This window comes from Carcharodon carcharias, chromosome 14 (genome assembly GCF_017639515.1).
Source record: "Carcharodon carcharias isolate sCarCar2 chromosome 14, sCarCar2.pri, whole genome shotgun sequence".
In the NCBI taxonomy this organism is placed as follows: domain Eukaryota; kingdom Metazoa; phylum Chordata; class Chondrichthyes; order Lamniformes; family Lamnidae; genus Carcharodon; species Carcharodon carcharias.
Window position 1 is genome coordinate 123,902,462 of NC_054480.1, and position 16,364 is coordinate 123,918,825.

General features: G+C 54.8%; 2 protein-coding genes across 6 annotated transcripts in view; one reads left to right on the forward strand and one right to left on the reverse strand.

Annotated features, from left to right (window-relative positions):
- Positions 1-243: 243 nt before the first annotated feature.
- LOC121287414 (protein S100-A12-like) lies at positions 244-1,268 on the forward strand. Of its 2 annotated transcripts, none has more exons than XM_041205272.1 (3): positions 244-380; positions 672-849; positions 1,059-1,268. In XM_041205272.1, exons 2-3 carry the CDS (start codon positions 697-699, stop codon positions 1,191-1,193), a joined length of 288 nt encoding a protein of 95 aa, XP_041061206.1. In that variant the 5' UTR covers positions 244-380; positions 672-696; the 3' UTR covers positions 1,194-1,268. The 2 variants fall into 2 exon arrangements, with proteins under 2 accessions (XP_041061206.1, XP_041061205.1); XM_041205271.1 differs by lacking the exon at positions 244-380 and adding an exon at positions 490-524.
- Positions 1,269-4,836: 3,568 nt separating this feature from the next.
- sin3b (SIN3 transcription regulator family member B) overlaps positions 4,837-16,364 on the reverse strand; it is a 55,783-nt gene continuing 44,255 nt past the window's right edge. The window contains exons 21-23 of one of the 4 annotated variants that reach the window (XR_005945115.1): positions 13,179-13,303; positions 6,489-6,580; positions 4,837-5,748 (exon numbers count right to left, since the gene is read on the reverse strand). The gene's annotated coding sequence lies outside the window, so the exon portion shown is untranslated. Of the gene's footprint in view, positions 5,769-6,488; positions 6,581-13,178; positions 13,304-16,364 lie in introns of all 4 variants that reach the window. The other 3 variants (XR_005945114.1, XR_005945116.1, XR_005945113.1) reach the window with 3 other exon arrangements.

Genomic DNA, 16,364 nt, shown 5'->3' on the forward strand with positions numbered 1-16,364 from the left:
CTTCTCCCCATGATGTGGAGCTGAGGCCTTAGCTGTAGGGTGTACAGCTATGATGGTTATTAAACTTTTAATTCCAGATTTTTATTGAATTTACCTCATGGTTGGATTGGAAACTGAGTCCCCAGTGCATTATCCTGGGGTTCTAGCCCATCGACAATACCACTAGGCCATTTCCTCTCCACTATGACTCATTGATGGACAACCACATCCACCTGGAAACTTGCTCTAATCCAATCACTAAATCCTGGGTGTCAGCAGAACAAAGACCAACCTATTGCAAAATATGATGTGATTGACAGGAGGCGGGGGAATGAAACAGCTGTATATAGTTCAGCTCCCAAACCTCTGGCTTCATTCCTCCCATCCTGATTATCTGTCAGGTGAGTAAACATTGGAGTAGAAATTCCAGCAGCAGAAACTGGGAGTTGGAATGGGAATTGTGACTGTCTGGGGTATGGACAGGCTGACGAGCTTTTTCTTTTACTTGGATATTAGTTATTTTAAATGGAATGTTTACTTTCTGGGTAAGTTTGGGCAAGTGTCTACACCTCCTGTGCTGGGGATATGTAATCCCTCTACCTCATCTTTCTATCTTTTTAACTGTTTCCTGGTCTCCTATCTATTGCTTGAATTTGACGTGCCAATGACTCGGTTTTTCTCTTTGCTCTCAGTGCTGTGCCCTACCCAGATCTCATCATGGCTCACGACCTAACAAATGTGAATGTTGCTTTGCACGCCCTGCTCAAAGTGTTCAAAGAAGCAGCAGCAAGTGGCGACCGAGACAAGACAACTCTGAACCGGGAGGAGCTCCATCAGCTGATGAAGACGCAGCTTCCATCTTTAGTGCATGTAAGAAGCGGGCACGAATCTGGGCTCCCCTCGCCGCCCAGTATAACAGTCGAGTGGGAGGGGAGGGCGGCGACAGTGCGGGTTGGTGTTGGGGGGAGGTGGGGGGGAGATATATTGGTGGGGGGGTGGTGATGGTGTAAACACTGGGTGAAGAGTGAGTGGTTTGATGTTTCTGTGACACTAACAATCTCCCTGGTCTCTCTCAACAGGGTGACTTTGAACAGCGTTTCGAAGGTTTCTTCAGGACTTTGGAAGGAGATGAAAGGAGTAATGTCGACTTTAAAGAGTTCATGTGCCTCTTAGCGACCATCGTGGTCTGTTGTGACCAGGAGCTATCCAAGTGATGACAATGAGACAGTGTGAAGCCTGTAAACAGCCCACACGAACCCTGTTCAACAATAAACTCCTTCCAAAGATGATAACGTCTCCGCATTTCTTGTATGTATTAAATGGGAGCGCGCAGCAAACACCAACCCCCCCCCCACCGCCCCAGACACTTCTCACCACCCCCCCCACAACCGACACCTCTCACCCCCACCCCCCCAACCGACACTTCTCACCACCCCCCCCACAACCGACACTTCTCACCCCCACCCCCCCACAACCGACACCTCTCACCCCCAACCCCCCACAACCGACACCTCTCACCCCCACCCCCCCAACCGACACCTCTCACCCCCACCCCCCCACAACCGACACCTCACACCCCACCCCCCCCAGACACCTCACACCCCACCCCCCCCAGACACCTCACACCCCACCCCCCCCCAACCGACACCTCTCACCCCCACCCCCCCAACCGACACTTCTCACCATCCCCCCCACAACCGACACCTCTCACCCCCACCCCCCCAACCGACACCTCTCACCCCCACCCCCCCACAACCGACACCTCACACCCCACCCCCCCCAGACACCTCTCACCCCCACCCCCCCACAACCGACACCTCTCACCCCCACCCCACAACCGACACCTCTCACCCCCACCCCCCCAACCGACACCTCTCACCCCCACCCCCCCAACCGACACTTCTCACCACCCCCCCCCACAACCGACACCTCTCACCCCCACCCCCCCACAACCGACACCTCTCACCCCCCCCAACACCCCTCACCCCCCCCAACCGACACCTCTCACCCCCACCCCCCCAACCGACACCTCTCACCCCCACCCCCCCAACCGACACCTCTCACCCCCACCCCCCCACAACCGACACCTCTCACCCCCACCCCCCCAACCGACACCTCTCACCCCCCCCAACACCCCTCACCCCCCCCAACCGACACCTCTCACCCCCCCACCCGGACACCTCTCATCCCACCCCCCCACAACCGACACCTCTCACCCTCACCCCCCCCAACCGACACCTCTCACCCCCACCCCCCCACAACCGACACCTCTCACCCCCACCCCACAACCGACACCTCTCACCCTCACCCCCCCCAACCGACACCTCTCACCCCCACCCCCCCACAACCGACACCTCTCACCCCCACCCCACAACCGACACCTCTCACCCCCACCCCCCCAACCGACACCTCTCACCCCCACCCCCCCAACCGACACTTCTCACCACCCCCCCCCCACAACCGACACCTCTCACCCCCACCCCCCCACAACCGACACCTCTCACCCCCCCCAACACCCCTCACCCCCCCCAACCGACACCTCTCACCCCCACCCCCCCAACCGACACCTCTCACCCCCACCCCCCCAACCGACACCTCTCACCCCCACCCCCCCACAACCGACACCTCTCACCCCCACCCCCCACAACCGACACCTCTCACCCCCACCCCCCCAACCGACACCTCTCACCCCCCCCAACACCCTTCACCCCCCCCAACCGACACCTCTCACCCCCCCACCCGGACACCTCTCATCCCACCCCCCCACAACCGACACCTCTCACCCTCACCCCCCCCAACCGACACCTCTCACCCCCCCACCCGGACACCTCTCAACCCCCCCACCCAGACACCTCTCATCCCACCCCAGACACCCCTCACACCCCCCCAGACACCTCTCACCCCCCCCCAGACACCTCTCACCCCCACCCCCCCAACCGACACCTCTCACCCCCACCCCCCCAACCGACACCTCACACCCCACCCCCCCCAGACACCTCACACCCCACCCCCCCCAGACACCTCACACCCCACCCCCCAGACACCTCACACCCCACCCCCCCGACACCTCACACCCCCCCCAACCGACACCTCTCACCCCCCCCAACCGACACCTCTCACCCCCCCCAACCGACACCTCTCACCCCCCTACCAACCGACACCTCTCACCCCCCTACCAACCGACACCTCTCACCCCCCCAACCGACACCTCTCACCCCCCACCCCAGACACCTCTCACCCCCCTACCAACCGACACCTCTCACCCCCCCAACCGACACCTCTCACCCCCCCAACCGACACCTCTCACCCCCCTACCAACCGATACCTCTCACCCCACCCCCGACACCTCTCACCCCCCACCCCCGACACCTCTCACCCCCCACCCCCGACACCTCTCACCCCCTCCCCAACACCTCTCACCCCCCCCCCCAACCGACACCTCTCACCCCCCCCCCCAACCGAAACCTCTCACCCCCCCCCCAACCGACACCTCTCACCCCCCCAACCAACACCTCTCACCCCACCCCCCCAACACCTCACACCTCCCCAACCGGACACCTCTCATCCCACCCCAGACACCTCTCACCCCCTACCCCCCCAGACACCTCTCACCCCCTACCCCCCCAGACACCTCTCACCCCCCCCCAACCGACACCTCTCACCCCCCCCAACCGACACCTCTCACCCCCCCCAACCGACACCTCTCGCCCCCCCAACTGACACCTCTCACCCCACCCCCCCGACACCTCTCACCCCCCCCACCCGGACACCTCTCACCCCCTCCACCCAGACACCTCTCATCCCACCCCAGACACCCCTCACCCCCCCCCAGACACCTCTCACCACCCCCCCAACCGACACCTCTCATCCCCACCCCCCCCCAGACACCTCACACCCCACCCCCCCGACACCTCACACCCCACCCCCCCCCGACACCTCTCACCCCCCCCAACCGACACCTCTCACCACCCCCCCAACCGACACCTCTCACCACCCCCCCAACCGACACCTCTCACCACCCCCCCAACCGACACCTCTCACCCCCCCCAACCGACACCTCTCACCCCCCCCAACCGACACCTCTCACCACCCCCCCAACCGACACCTCTCACCACCCCCCCAACCGACACCTCTCACCCCCCCCAACCGACACCTCTCTCACCCCCCCCAACCGACACCTCTCACCACCCCCCCAACCGACACCTCTCACCCCCCCCAACCGACACCTCTCTCACCCCCAACCGACACCTCTCACCCCCCCCACCCCAACACCTCTCACCCCACACTTCTACCCTCCCCGCCCCCTGCAGCTCCCCCCCCCCCACCCACACGCCCCCATCCACACCTCTCTCCTCCCAACCCTCTATACCTCTTCCCCCCACCCCCACACCTCTCGCCCACACCCGCCTCCCCCCCACCCACCCCACTGCTTTTCAATTGAACCTTGAGGTTTTCAGTAAAATATGAGGTGCACGGGGTTTCCGTGCATTTTGTGGGATACAAGCCGCCAGTCCATCAAAACTGCCGAGTTGGGGCTGATGTATTTGGAGGACCGAGAGCAGTTCTGGTCTCCACTTTTATTTTTAAAAATGTGAAAAAGATTGAAGAAGTTTAGCAGAGCAGCACCATGAGGATATAAGTAGCAGGACAGATCAAAGAGACTCAGCATTTTTTAGAAAGGGAAACTGAGTTGGACCCTAATAGGAGTCTTTAAAATTAGGAAAGGGAGCGATAGACATGGAGACCATCCTTCCACTAAGTTGTTGATGTTGTAGAGTTCAAGCGACACTAGAGACAGAGACGGTGGAGTTCCGAACAACGGCTTTATTATAGCTGTACACACAGGGGATACAGCTCAGAGACAGCCTGCCTCCCCGAGCGTAGTTCGTTTTACACATTGATACACTTTACAGTCATGTCGGTGACTTAGGTGTTCTGGTTATTATATGACTACAAGTTATGCTGAACTATTATAGTACTTTGCATTTCTTTGTGCAACTAGATGACACTGCAGTTGAGGCATTTGACAGTGGTCATTTTGTGTTTTTAAAACAGATATCCACTCTGTTTACAGTAATCATTTCATTTTAAAGCTAAGCTACTTCCTGCTTTACATATTGTACAGTGAACATGTCCTCCTTGTGCTTTTAAACAGGTCTCAATTTTCAGTTAAATGTCTGACCCCCTTTTGATGCCTACAGCTATGTGTCACCCCCTTTCTATATGGTTGTCTAATAATTTCTGTATCTATATCTTCCTTCAATTCCTCCGCACCCCCCCTCCATGTGGCCCTTGGCAGTGCCCAGGAAAGCCATTACCATTGGTGGTGCTCGCTCCTCGCTCCCGTTTCCAGTGGCCAGTCTGTACGTTGGATTCGTGAGTTCCAATGGGTCTGTACGGTTATATTACATACCTCCCCAGTAGCTCCTGTCTATCTGCCCACAACCCTTCAGATAGTGCCTTCGCCAGTGCCCCATTCATTCACAAGCCCGAGCCAAACTATCAGCTGTACCAGCACCAACATATGTGATGCAATCGTCACCCAACGCTGCTGCCCCAGTCCCAGAGCCTCCATCACCATGGCTCACCCACCAACACAACCTCCACGTCGTGTTCCAGCTGCTGCAACTCTCAGCGTATCTGATGGAACCGCTCCACTGCCCCTCGGGCCTCCTTCCACACTCCCATCAGTTGCTCTAGTATTTGGGGAATGGTGACCCCATCGTGCTCCAGATACCTCGTCAGTCCTTCCAAGATGTTGATCTGCTCCTACAGTGGAGGAAGGTGTTCTAGTACATGAATCACAAAAAGTTAGGATGCAGATAAAGCAAGTAATTAAGAAGGCTAATGGAATGCTTGAACATGAAAGTAAGGGTGTTATGCTTCAGTTATAAGGGGCATTGTTGAGACCGCACCTCGAATACTCTGCGCAGTTGTGGTCTCCTTATTTAAGGAAGGATGTAAATGCATTGGAGGTGGTTCAAAGGAGGTTTACTAGATTGCTACCTGGAATGAGTGGGTTGTCCTATGTGGAAAGGTTGGACAGACTGAGCTTGTTTCCACTGGAGTTTAGAAGAGTGAGGGGTGATCTGATTGAAGTATATAAGATGCTGAACGGCCTTGAGAAGGTGGACGTAAAAAAGGATGTTTCCTCTTGTGGGTGAGTCCAGAATTAGGGGGCACTGTTTTAAAATTAGGGGTTACCCTTTTAGGACAGAGATGAGGAGAATTTTTTTCTCTTGTGCGACTTTGGAATTCTCTACCTCAGGAGGCGGTGGAGAGTCATTGAATATTTTTATGACAGAGGTAGATAGATTCTTGTTAGGCAAGGGAATGAAAGGTTATCGGGATTAGATGGGAATGTGGAAATCGAGAAGATCAGCCATGATCTTAGTGAATGGCGGAGCAGGCTCCAGGGGCCGAATGGTCCACTCCTGTTCCTATTTCTTATGTTCTTATAACGCAAGTATGTTATTGGCATTAGTCCGATGGTCTTGGGGAGTTCTGACCTGAAGCAGAAGCTGGCGTCTTTGATGGGCCAGAGCGAGGGAGCAGGTTCAACAGCGGCCGGAGTGGTCTCGCAATGCCCGGCTCCCGGTGCCTGGAAAGCAATGTGTGATATAACTCTCTAGTTTTGTCCCTGCGCCACACAGAGTTCTACCTGCCTTATATTTAGTATCACTGATAGCATTTCATGCTGTACATTTTCAAACAGGATTTTATCGGTGCCCCTTAAAATTAACCTGCTCTGTGGCCCTACTCATGTTGTTGGGCATTTTGGGAGTTCATTAAGAGCAGTAATAACAGGTGCCCCTCAGGGTCCTGGTCGTTGGTACATGTGTTGTGGTCGCGCGCTTCTTGTTCCAACACATCACCCACCTGGGACACCCTGGGGTAAAACCCCTGGGGCAGGTCAAGTACGAACTCATTGGTATATCTACAGGTGGTTGAATATTACCCCTTACGATGCACAGGGCGGCCAACTGGAACTTCCCGTAGTGCTGGGGCTATCCATACAAAACTGACCGTCCACCCTCCTCCCTCATCTGCCCCAGCAAAGGTCCTGGTACCTCGAGTACACCCTGTACATATCCGCTCCCCTTCACTCACCTCCAAATGCCCCAGCCTAATGGCACATATTTCATCCAGGAGTAAATCAGTTGGGGTGAGTCACCCGTGTCTGTATTTGTGCGTTTGACTTCTGGGTGCCCACAAACTATCCCGTAGGTTCCGGTGAAGATCAGCATCCTCAGTGTGATCACCGTGTGGATACTGAGCAGAGGCGGATTTCCCAGCCATCACTGCTTGGTCCTTATTCACTTCTTTACACCTTTTAAGTTGCAGCCACTGCTTCCACCGGCTGTGCCTCTCACACCTGCGCAAGCATAGGTATCGCTGCTGAGGGACAATCTCATATGGTCCATCTCAGCGCTACCTTGACCATCACTTATCCCGGGTCTTCGCCCTGCTCCGCTCCAGTTCTAAGTCCTCGATTAACAGTCTGTCTCTGACCTCCTATCTGACACATTCCCTTCACAAAGCTCTTTGCCCGCTCCCTGCCTGGGCCTATACCCTCTGTCCCAGTGCATATCCCATCATTGCTCACCCTGTCATCAGCTCGAATGATGTCAATCCCATAGCCCTAAATCTCCTTGGGATACTAGGCAACCTGTCCGCCCATCCCTTCCCACCCTCGGCTATGGCCTTGGCTGACAATGTCTTATGTGCCCGTTTCATGCGTTCTGCCATTCCCGAACTCTGCGGGTGGTATGGGATGTGAAATTTCTGTTTTATCCCCATCCAAGTGTGCACCTATTTGATAACCTTGCCTGTGAAATGTGTCCTTTGATCAGAATCTATTTGCAAGGGGCACCCCGTCCAGGCGAATATGCAGCTCACCTGTTGGCCGGACAGTCCCTAACGGTGAAGACCTGAAGCCAGCTCATAAATTGATCTATTACAAGTAAACAATGTCCCTTGCCTCTACTGGGGGCAACGGTCCTATAAAGTCCACTTGGGGGTGTTCCCAGGGACCCTCTGGCAGCGGTTGATGGGATCATTTCACCTTTATGGCCTTCTCTGTGTGATACTGGACACACACGATACACCTCCTGCTCCATGCCGGGCCACCACCAATATCGTTCAAGACGTCGGATCATGGCAGGGCACCCTGAGTGCTGATATCCATGTTAGAGCTGGACTATGGCCCGTCGTATGTACTCGGGTGTTACCACTCACTCATCCTTTCTCCATTTCCCATCCTTCCCCTCAACCGCACCAGCTTTATCCCATTCATCTCTCTCCTGCCAGCTGCTATCTGCTCGCACCACCTATAGAAACATAGAAAATAGGAACAGGAGTAGACCATTCGGCCCTTCGAGCCTGCTCCGCATTCATTATGATCATGGCTGATCATCTAATTCAATAGCCTGCTCCTGCTTTCTCCCCATATCCTTTGATCCCTTTCGCCCCAAGAGCTATATCTAACTCCTTCTTGAAAACATACAATGCTTTGGCCTCAACTACTTTGTGGTAGCGAATTCCACAGGCTCATCACTCTCTGTATCCTCAGACTGTGACCCCGGTTCTGGACTCCCCCACCATCGGGAACATCCTTCCTGCATCTATCCTGTCTAGTCCTGTTAGAGTTTTATAGGTTTCTATGAGATCCCCCCTCAGTCTTCTGAACGCCAGCGAATATAATCCTAACCTACTCAATCCCTCCTCATGTCAGTCCCGCCATCCCAGGAATCAGTCTGGTAAACATTTGCTGCACTTCCTCTATAGCAAGAACATCCTTCCTCAGATAAGGAGACCAAAACTGCACACAATATTCCAGGTGTGGTCTTACCAAGGCCCTGTATAATTGCAGCAAAACATCCCTGATGCTGTACTCAAATCCTCTCACTATGAAGGTATTTGCCTTCTTTACCACCTGCTGCACCTGTATGCTTACCTTCAATGACTGGTGTACGAGAACACCCAGGTCTCGTTGCACATTCCCCTTTCTCAATTTATAGCCTTTCAGATAATAATCTGCCTTCCTGCTTTTGCTACCAAAGTGGATAAACTCACATTTATCCACATTATACTGCATCTGCCAAGCATTTGCCCACTCACTCAGTTTGTTCAAATCACCCTGAAGCATCTCTGCATCCTCCTCACAGCTCACTCTCCCACCCAGCCTTGTGTCATCTGCAAATTTGGAGATATTACTTTTAGTTCCCTCATCTAAATCATTAATATATATTGTGAATAGCTGAGTTCCAAGCACCGATCCCTGTGGTACCCCACTAGTCACTGCCTGCCATTCGAAAAAAGTTTTTTCCTATTCTTTGTTTCCTGTCTGCCAACCAGTTTTCTATCCATCTCAATACGCTACCCCCAATCTCATATGCTTTAATTTTACATGCTAATCTCTTATATGGGACTTTGTCGAAAGCCTTCTGAAAGCCCAAATAAACCACATCCACAGGCTCCCCCTCATCAACTCTACTAGTTACATTCTCAAAAAATTCCAGTAGATTTGTCAAGTATGATTTCCCTTTCGTAAATCCATGCTGACTCTGTCCGATTCTGCCACTGTTTTCCAAGTGCTCAGTTATTAAATCTTTTATAATGGACTCTAGAATTTTCCCCACTAACGACGTCAGGCTGACTCTTCTATAATTCCCTGTTTTCTCTCTACCTCCCTTTTTAAATAGTGGGGTTACATTAGCTACCCTCCAATCTGTAGGAACTGTTCCAGAGTCTATAGAATCTCGGAAGATGACCACCAATGCATTCACTATTTCTACGGCCACTTCCTTAAGTATTCTGGGATGTAGATTATCAGGCCTGGGGATTTATCGGCCTTCAGTCCCATCAATTTCCTCAACACCATTTCCCTGCTAATACTGATTTCTTTTAGTTCTTCCCTCGCCCTAAACCCTATGTTCACCAACATTTCTGGTATGTTATTTGTGCCCTCCTTTGTGAAGACAGAACCAAAGTAGTATTTAGTTGGTCAGCCATTTCTTTGTTCACCATTATAAATTCCCCTGTTTCAGACAGTAAGGGACCTACAGTGCTGTTAGGGAGGGAGTTCTAGGATTTTGATCCAGCATCAGTGAAGGAACGGCAATGTATTTCCAAGTCAGGATGGTAAGTGACTTGGAGGGGAACTTCCAGGTGGTGGTAAAACCTGGACCCCCAGTGCATTCCCCTGGCTCTCTAGATCACCAGTCCAGCGTCGGTGTATATATTCACAGCCTTGCCTTCTCCTAACTTCAAAGCTTCACTGAGGGCTGTTAACTCCGCTACTTGGGCAGGGCAGACAGTTCCCCAGGGAGGGTTCCTTTCGCTGGGATATCTCCTTCCACATCTACCACCACCCACCCTGTTCTGGGGCAGCAGGCCACATGTCAACGTGACCCACCTGTGAACAAGGTGAGGTCTACCTCACTCCAGGGATCCTCAAGGATACCACCCCAGGGTCTGCGATGTCTGGGTCTCCCCCACACTCACCCGGTATCTAAGCATCTTCAGCGGCGCTGCTGCCAAATCCCCAATTAGCTGCACCGACATGTCTCTGGTCAACAGCTGCTCCTAGGTCTGTACATTCCGGCTGCATCCCATCCCCCTGAGCCTGGTATCCAGGGCGCTGTGAACCCTGCGGTCCTTATTAGTGAACAGATGGAGGGGCTGCCCTATTTGGGGTAGAGCCAGGGCGGGGGCACATGGGAGTGCTCAGGAGCACATCCACCTCTTTCTACTGCCCTCCCCACCCCCCCCAACTCAACGGTGTCCAGGGCTGCTCAGCCCCTGTTCACTGGGTGCTGTGCTGGTGTGGCCCATCTCTGTGAAGCCTGCAATAAAATTGCAGCATTAATTAAAAAGCCCCCAGACTACCCCACCCCTCACCCCCTCACCCCCCACCCCCTCCTGCTCTCACCCCCCCACCCCTCACCCCTCAGCCCCCTCTCACCCCCCAACCCCTCACCCCCTCTCACCCCCCACCCCTCACCCCCTCACCCTCTTACCCTACCCCACCCCTCACCCCCTCTTACCCCATCCCACCCCTCACCCCCTCCCCCTCTCACCCTACCCCACCCCACCCCTCATCCCCTCTCACCCCCCACCCCTCACCCCCCAAACCCCCACTTACCCTCCCTCACACCGCCACCCCTCCCCCCACCCCCCTCACTCCCCTCCCCCCGAAACCCCCACTTACCCTCCCTCACACCACCACCCCTCCCCCCACCCCTCTCACTCCCCTCCCCTACCCCCTCTCACCCCCCTACCCCCTCTAACCCCCCTCATCCCCAACCCCCTCACCCTCCCTCACGCCCCCACCCCTCACCCCCTCTCCCCGCTCCCACCCACCCCCCCACCCCCTCACCCCTCCCCACCCGTCACCCCCTCTCACCCCCCAAACCCCCACTTACCCTCCCTCGCACCGCCACCCCTCCCCCAACCCCCTCTTACCCTCCCTCACCCCCCACCCCTCACCCCCTCTCCCCCTCTCACCCCTCACCCCCTCTCACCCTACCAAGTCTTACCCTCCCTCACCCCCCCACCCCTCACCTCCTCTCACCCCCACCCCCTCTTACCCTCCCTCACCCCCCTCCCCTCACCTCCTCTCACCCCCACCCCCTCTTACCCTCCCTCACCCCCTCCCCCTACTCCACACGTTGCCCAGTCGTGGCATCTTATCAACATCCTCCTTCCGATCCCCTGTGAGGTGGAGGTGAGGTGAATGGTCTACATTATGTAGGATTCTGCTGCTCCCAGGACACCACCCATGGCCCAGGGGAATATTGGCACCTGTGGCACCTGGTCCACGTGTATTGAGTCATCCAAGATGAAGGCGAGTTTCTGCCGGGTTCCTCAGCAGGGTATCGCCCAGGGGCCATTGGCTGTGTCCAGTCCTGTGGATACCGGGGGTCTGGGGGCCCTGCCCCGCCCGCTGGAGATGGGGGGCTGGGGGGCTGGGCTCTTTCCAATGGGGAAAGCTTCTGGGGCTACTCCATTCAGGGCAGTGCGGCTGACCGGGAGTCAGCAGGGCCGGGTGGGGTTTCTTCACTTGGCCGCCCTGGGGAGGTTGGTGCCGGGTATGCTGGGGTCTCAGGACCGCCCCCCCCCCCCCCCCCCCCCCCCCCCCCCCCACCCCCCACCCCCTGCCGGGCTGATGGACAATTGGACTGATCGCTGGGCGGGTCTCAGCCTTTATTGGGTAGTGGGTGAGGCTGTCCCTTTGGCACTTGGTGGGTTTTACTACCCCAGTCTTGCCTGTCCCGGGCCCGGACATCAGGAACACTCCGGCCACTCACACCCCGTGACCCCCCCCCCCTTGTTGACCAGTTGGCCCGTTTACCTCCCCGTCCTTCTTTGACCAGTTGTTTAAATCTCTATTTTTTTTTCCGCGCTACTAATTTAACCCAACTGTGCCCGACATCTCTGACCACAGGATCTGGCAGTTTGGACCGAACCAGGTCCTGAGCCTATGAATGTACATCATTTCCTCTGGCTTATCCCGGAGTTGGGTGTTTGGTCTGCTTGTGCCTCAGGGTGTAGGCAGCTCTTGGCCATCACTCATTTCTCAGCCGGAGTGAAGGGCACACGTTCCGCGAGTTGCCTCTATCACCCTGTCCCTGTGTTTTGGGTGCCATTGGCACACAATCCCCCCCACCCTTGGGTGGTAAAGTGGGACTTGGCCCATTAGAGATGGGGCGGGTTCCCCCGCAATATCACTGTCACATGGCTCGGCTTCCTTGTCTAGACCAATCCGCTCAAAGTCCTTTCTACCTGGAGCCATGAACCGTGGCCCAGACCTTGCTCCTCTTGTCGGTAAATTCCCGGGTCGATTTTCCCAATTCCAAATAGCACATCACAATCACAATCACTATCGCCTCATCTTCCCTGTCCTTGTTCGGGGTGACCCACTCGGTCTTTTGCGCTTTGGCGGATCCCCGAATTCCAGCTCTTCTTCTTCACCATCGTCTCTCTTACCCACCCAAAATTTAGTTATTGACCCCTCGGGCCCCCAACTAAAGTTGTTGTCACTGCTCTCACTGACCACCACTTCATGGGGGCTTCTCCTTATATTAAAGCCGTCCTTTGCTCCTGTCCTCTCTCCTGCAGTGATTCTCACCCCTATCAATCCGTGGCTTTCGCTCTACCCCCTCCCGGCTTAATCCACCTGGCGGTTTCGCGCTCACCCTTCGACTTGCCTCCAACTTTGATCTCAGTGGTCCGTGCGTCCGGCCGCCAGACTAACACCCTATCCTACGGGTGGTAAATAGAGGACTGGAATAACTGGAGCACAGGGCCATAAATACAAAATCTGAAATAAAAACAGAAAATGCTCAAAATGGAAGTCTGAGAAACAGGAAAGAGAGACATTAAATTATTTAAACTCGTTGAACTCAAATGTTGAGTTCAGAAGTTTGCAAAGTGTCTAATCAAAAGTGTTAGGGTGGATTAGGGTTATCACAGGATTGAGAACAAAAACAGAATTACCTGGGAAAACTCAGCAGGTCTGGCAGCATCGGCGAAGAAAAGAGTTGACGTTTCGAGTCCTCATGACCCTTCGACAGAACTGATTTTTCTTTACAAGGAGAGGGGTGAAATATAAGCTGGTTTAAGGTGGGCATTTCACCCCCTCTCCTTGGAAAGAAAAATCAGTTCTGTTGAAGGGTCATGAAGAGTCGAAACGTCAACTCTTCTCCACTGATGCTGCCAGACCTGCTGAGTTTTTCCAGGTAATTCTGTTTTTGTTTTGGATTTCCAGCTTCCGCAGTTTTTTTGTTTTTATCACAGGATTGAGGTGTATAAAATTATAAGGGGCATAGATAGGTTAGAGAGGAAGGAACTTTTCCCCTTGGTAGAGGGATCAATAACCAGGGAGCATAGATTTAAGGTAAGGGGCAGGAAGTTTAGAGGGAATGTGAGGGAGGATTTTTTCACCCAGAGGTTGGTGGGAATGTGGAATTCGCTGCCTGAAAGGGTGGTAGAGACAGAAACCCTCATAACATTGAAGAAGTATTTGGATGTGCACTTGCGATGCCATGGCATACAAGGCTATGGGCCTAGTGCTGGAAAATGGGATTAGAGTAGTTAGGTACTTGTTTGTCCGGTGCAGACTCGATGGGCTGAAGGACCTTTTTCTGTGCTGTAGACCTCTACGACTCTACTGAAAAATGGAGTGGGGGGGTCTGGAAGATGTGGAAGCAGACGGTTGAGGTGGCTTGTGATGTTCCACTGAACGAGAGGCTGCTAAGTGCAAGGGGAATTTGATAATGGTTTTTGGGGCAGGATGGGAGGGGGTGAGAGTAGTGGCGGATACGGGTTAGACACAATCAAAGCTCCTGACAGCCAGGGGAACAGGTGAAACCTCGGTTGAGGAAAAAGGGTATTTCAGAAGCCCCATCCACCTGTGCCACTCCCACCAGGCATTGGCACAGAGCATTTCTAATGCCCTTCCACCCCACTCCTGTGCCTCCAGCAGCCCAGGCACTGAGGGCAATAGTCAAAACAGATAGAAGTATCAAGTTCTTCACCATTTTCTGCCCCACTGACTTCAGCCCCTCTCCCATCCGCCAAACCTCACCGCAATTCCCATACCCACCCACCCCTCACTGACTCCCATACCCACACCCACCCAGCCCCTCTCCCATCCACCAAACTCCTCATCCCAACCAAATCTCACCGCAATTCCCATACCCACACCCACCCACCCCCTCACTGACTTCTATACCCACACCCACCCACCCCCCTCGCTGACTTCTATACCCACACCCACCCACCTCGCTGACTTCTATACCCACACCCACCCAGGCCCCCTCGCTGACTCCCATACCCACCCAGTCTCCCTCGCTGACTCCCATACCCACACCCTCCCACGCCCCCTCGCTGACTCCCATACCCACACCCTCCCACCCCCCCTCGCTAACTCTCATTCCCACACCCACCCACCCCTCGCTGACTCCCATTCCCACACCCACCCACCCCCCCGCTGACTTCCACACCCACCCACCCCCCCTCGCTGACTCCCATTCCCCCACCCACCCTTCACTGACTCCCATATCTACACCCTTCACTGACACCCATACCCACACCCCCCTCACTGACACCCATACCCGCACCCATCTCCCCCCACTGACTCCCATTCCCATCCCCCTCACTGACCCCCATACCCACAACCCTCAGACAACCATAGCACACCCACACCCTCACTGACTCCCATGCCAGCAAACTGCCAGAGTCCAGGAACAATCCATTTTTCGCTTTTATTATTTTGAGTGAAGGTACAATGTTTCAAAGAGTGAGGAACACTGGAATGCAGGGAATTGGAATCGCTGACCACCCTACTCCCCAAATACCCCCTCCCTGTACAGCTCTGTTTCAAATCAATCTGAATGAAGAATCATCAGCAATGATGGAGAACTTAAATACTCAGAATTACAAACCCCCAGGACCCTGCCCCCCCCCCCAGTGGGGATCAGGACCCTCAGGCCCCTACCCCCAGTGGGGATCAGGACCCTCAGGCCCCTACCCCCAGTGGGGATCAGGACCCTCAGGCCCCTACCCCCAGTGGGGATCAGGACCCTCAGGCCCCTACCCCCAGTGGGGATCACGATTCTCAGGCTTCCCCCCACCCCGTGGAGATCCAGCCCCACCCCTTGTGGGGATCAGGCCCGTCTCCGCACCACCCCCCCCCCCCCCCCCCCGCCCTTCCTCCTCCCCCACAGTGGGGATCTGGCTCCTCAAGCAACCCCCCTCCCCCCAGTCTGAAAGAGTTTATGTCAGTGAAGATGATTTTGTACGGGGCAGAAGCAAAGTTTAAAATCGAGAGAGAAAGTTCCGGTAAAAGTGACCTCACAAATAACCATCCTCATTACAAAAACAACCAGACGCAGCACAGCATCGACACAAAGATTTTCTTTAAACATTGATAATTCCATAGATTCAGATTATCACAATTAAAATCACATCAAGTGTTTCACACACATTAGGAACAAAATGAAATTTATTCATTGTAACCAGGCAACATTCCAGCAGCTAGCCCGCTACCGAAGGATTGGTCTCCGTGGCAATGTCGTTATCTGGCACACCCCCATTTTGGGATGCGCACTCATGGCCTCTTACTCCCCAGTATAACTCCAGTCCAAGTGAACTTTTAAATTTCCTCTCCCCGCAGCTCCCCGCCCCCGCTTCACCAGGCAACGCTGCAGGGTGAGGGTGGAGGGGGGGTGGGGGGCTGAAGTCCAAACAGTGAATCGGTGGCCCTCCCCTCCCAAATATAATAAATAAAAGTGGGATGCTTCAGATGCAGGCTGGCGGTGAGGTCACACCAACAGCAGCGGCCCCCCGCCCCCATACCCCCACCCCCACCCCCGCACTGA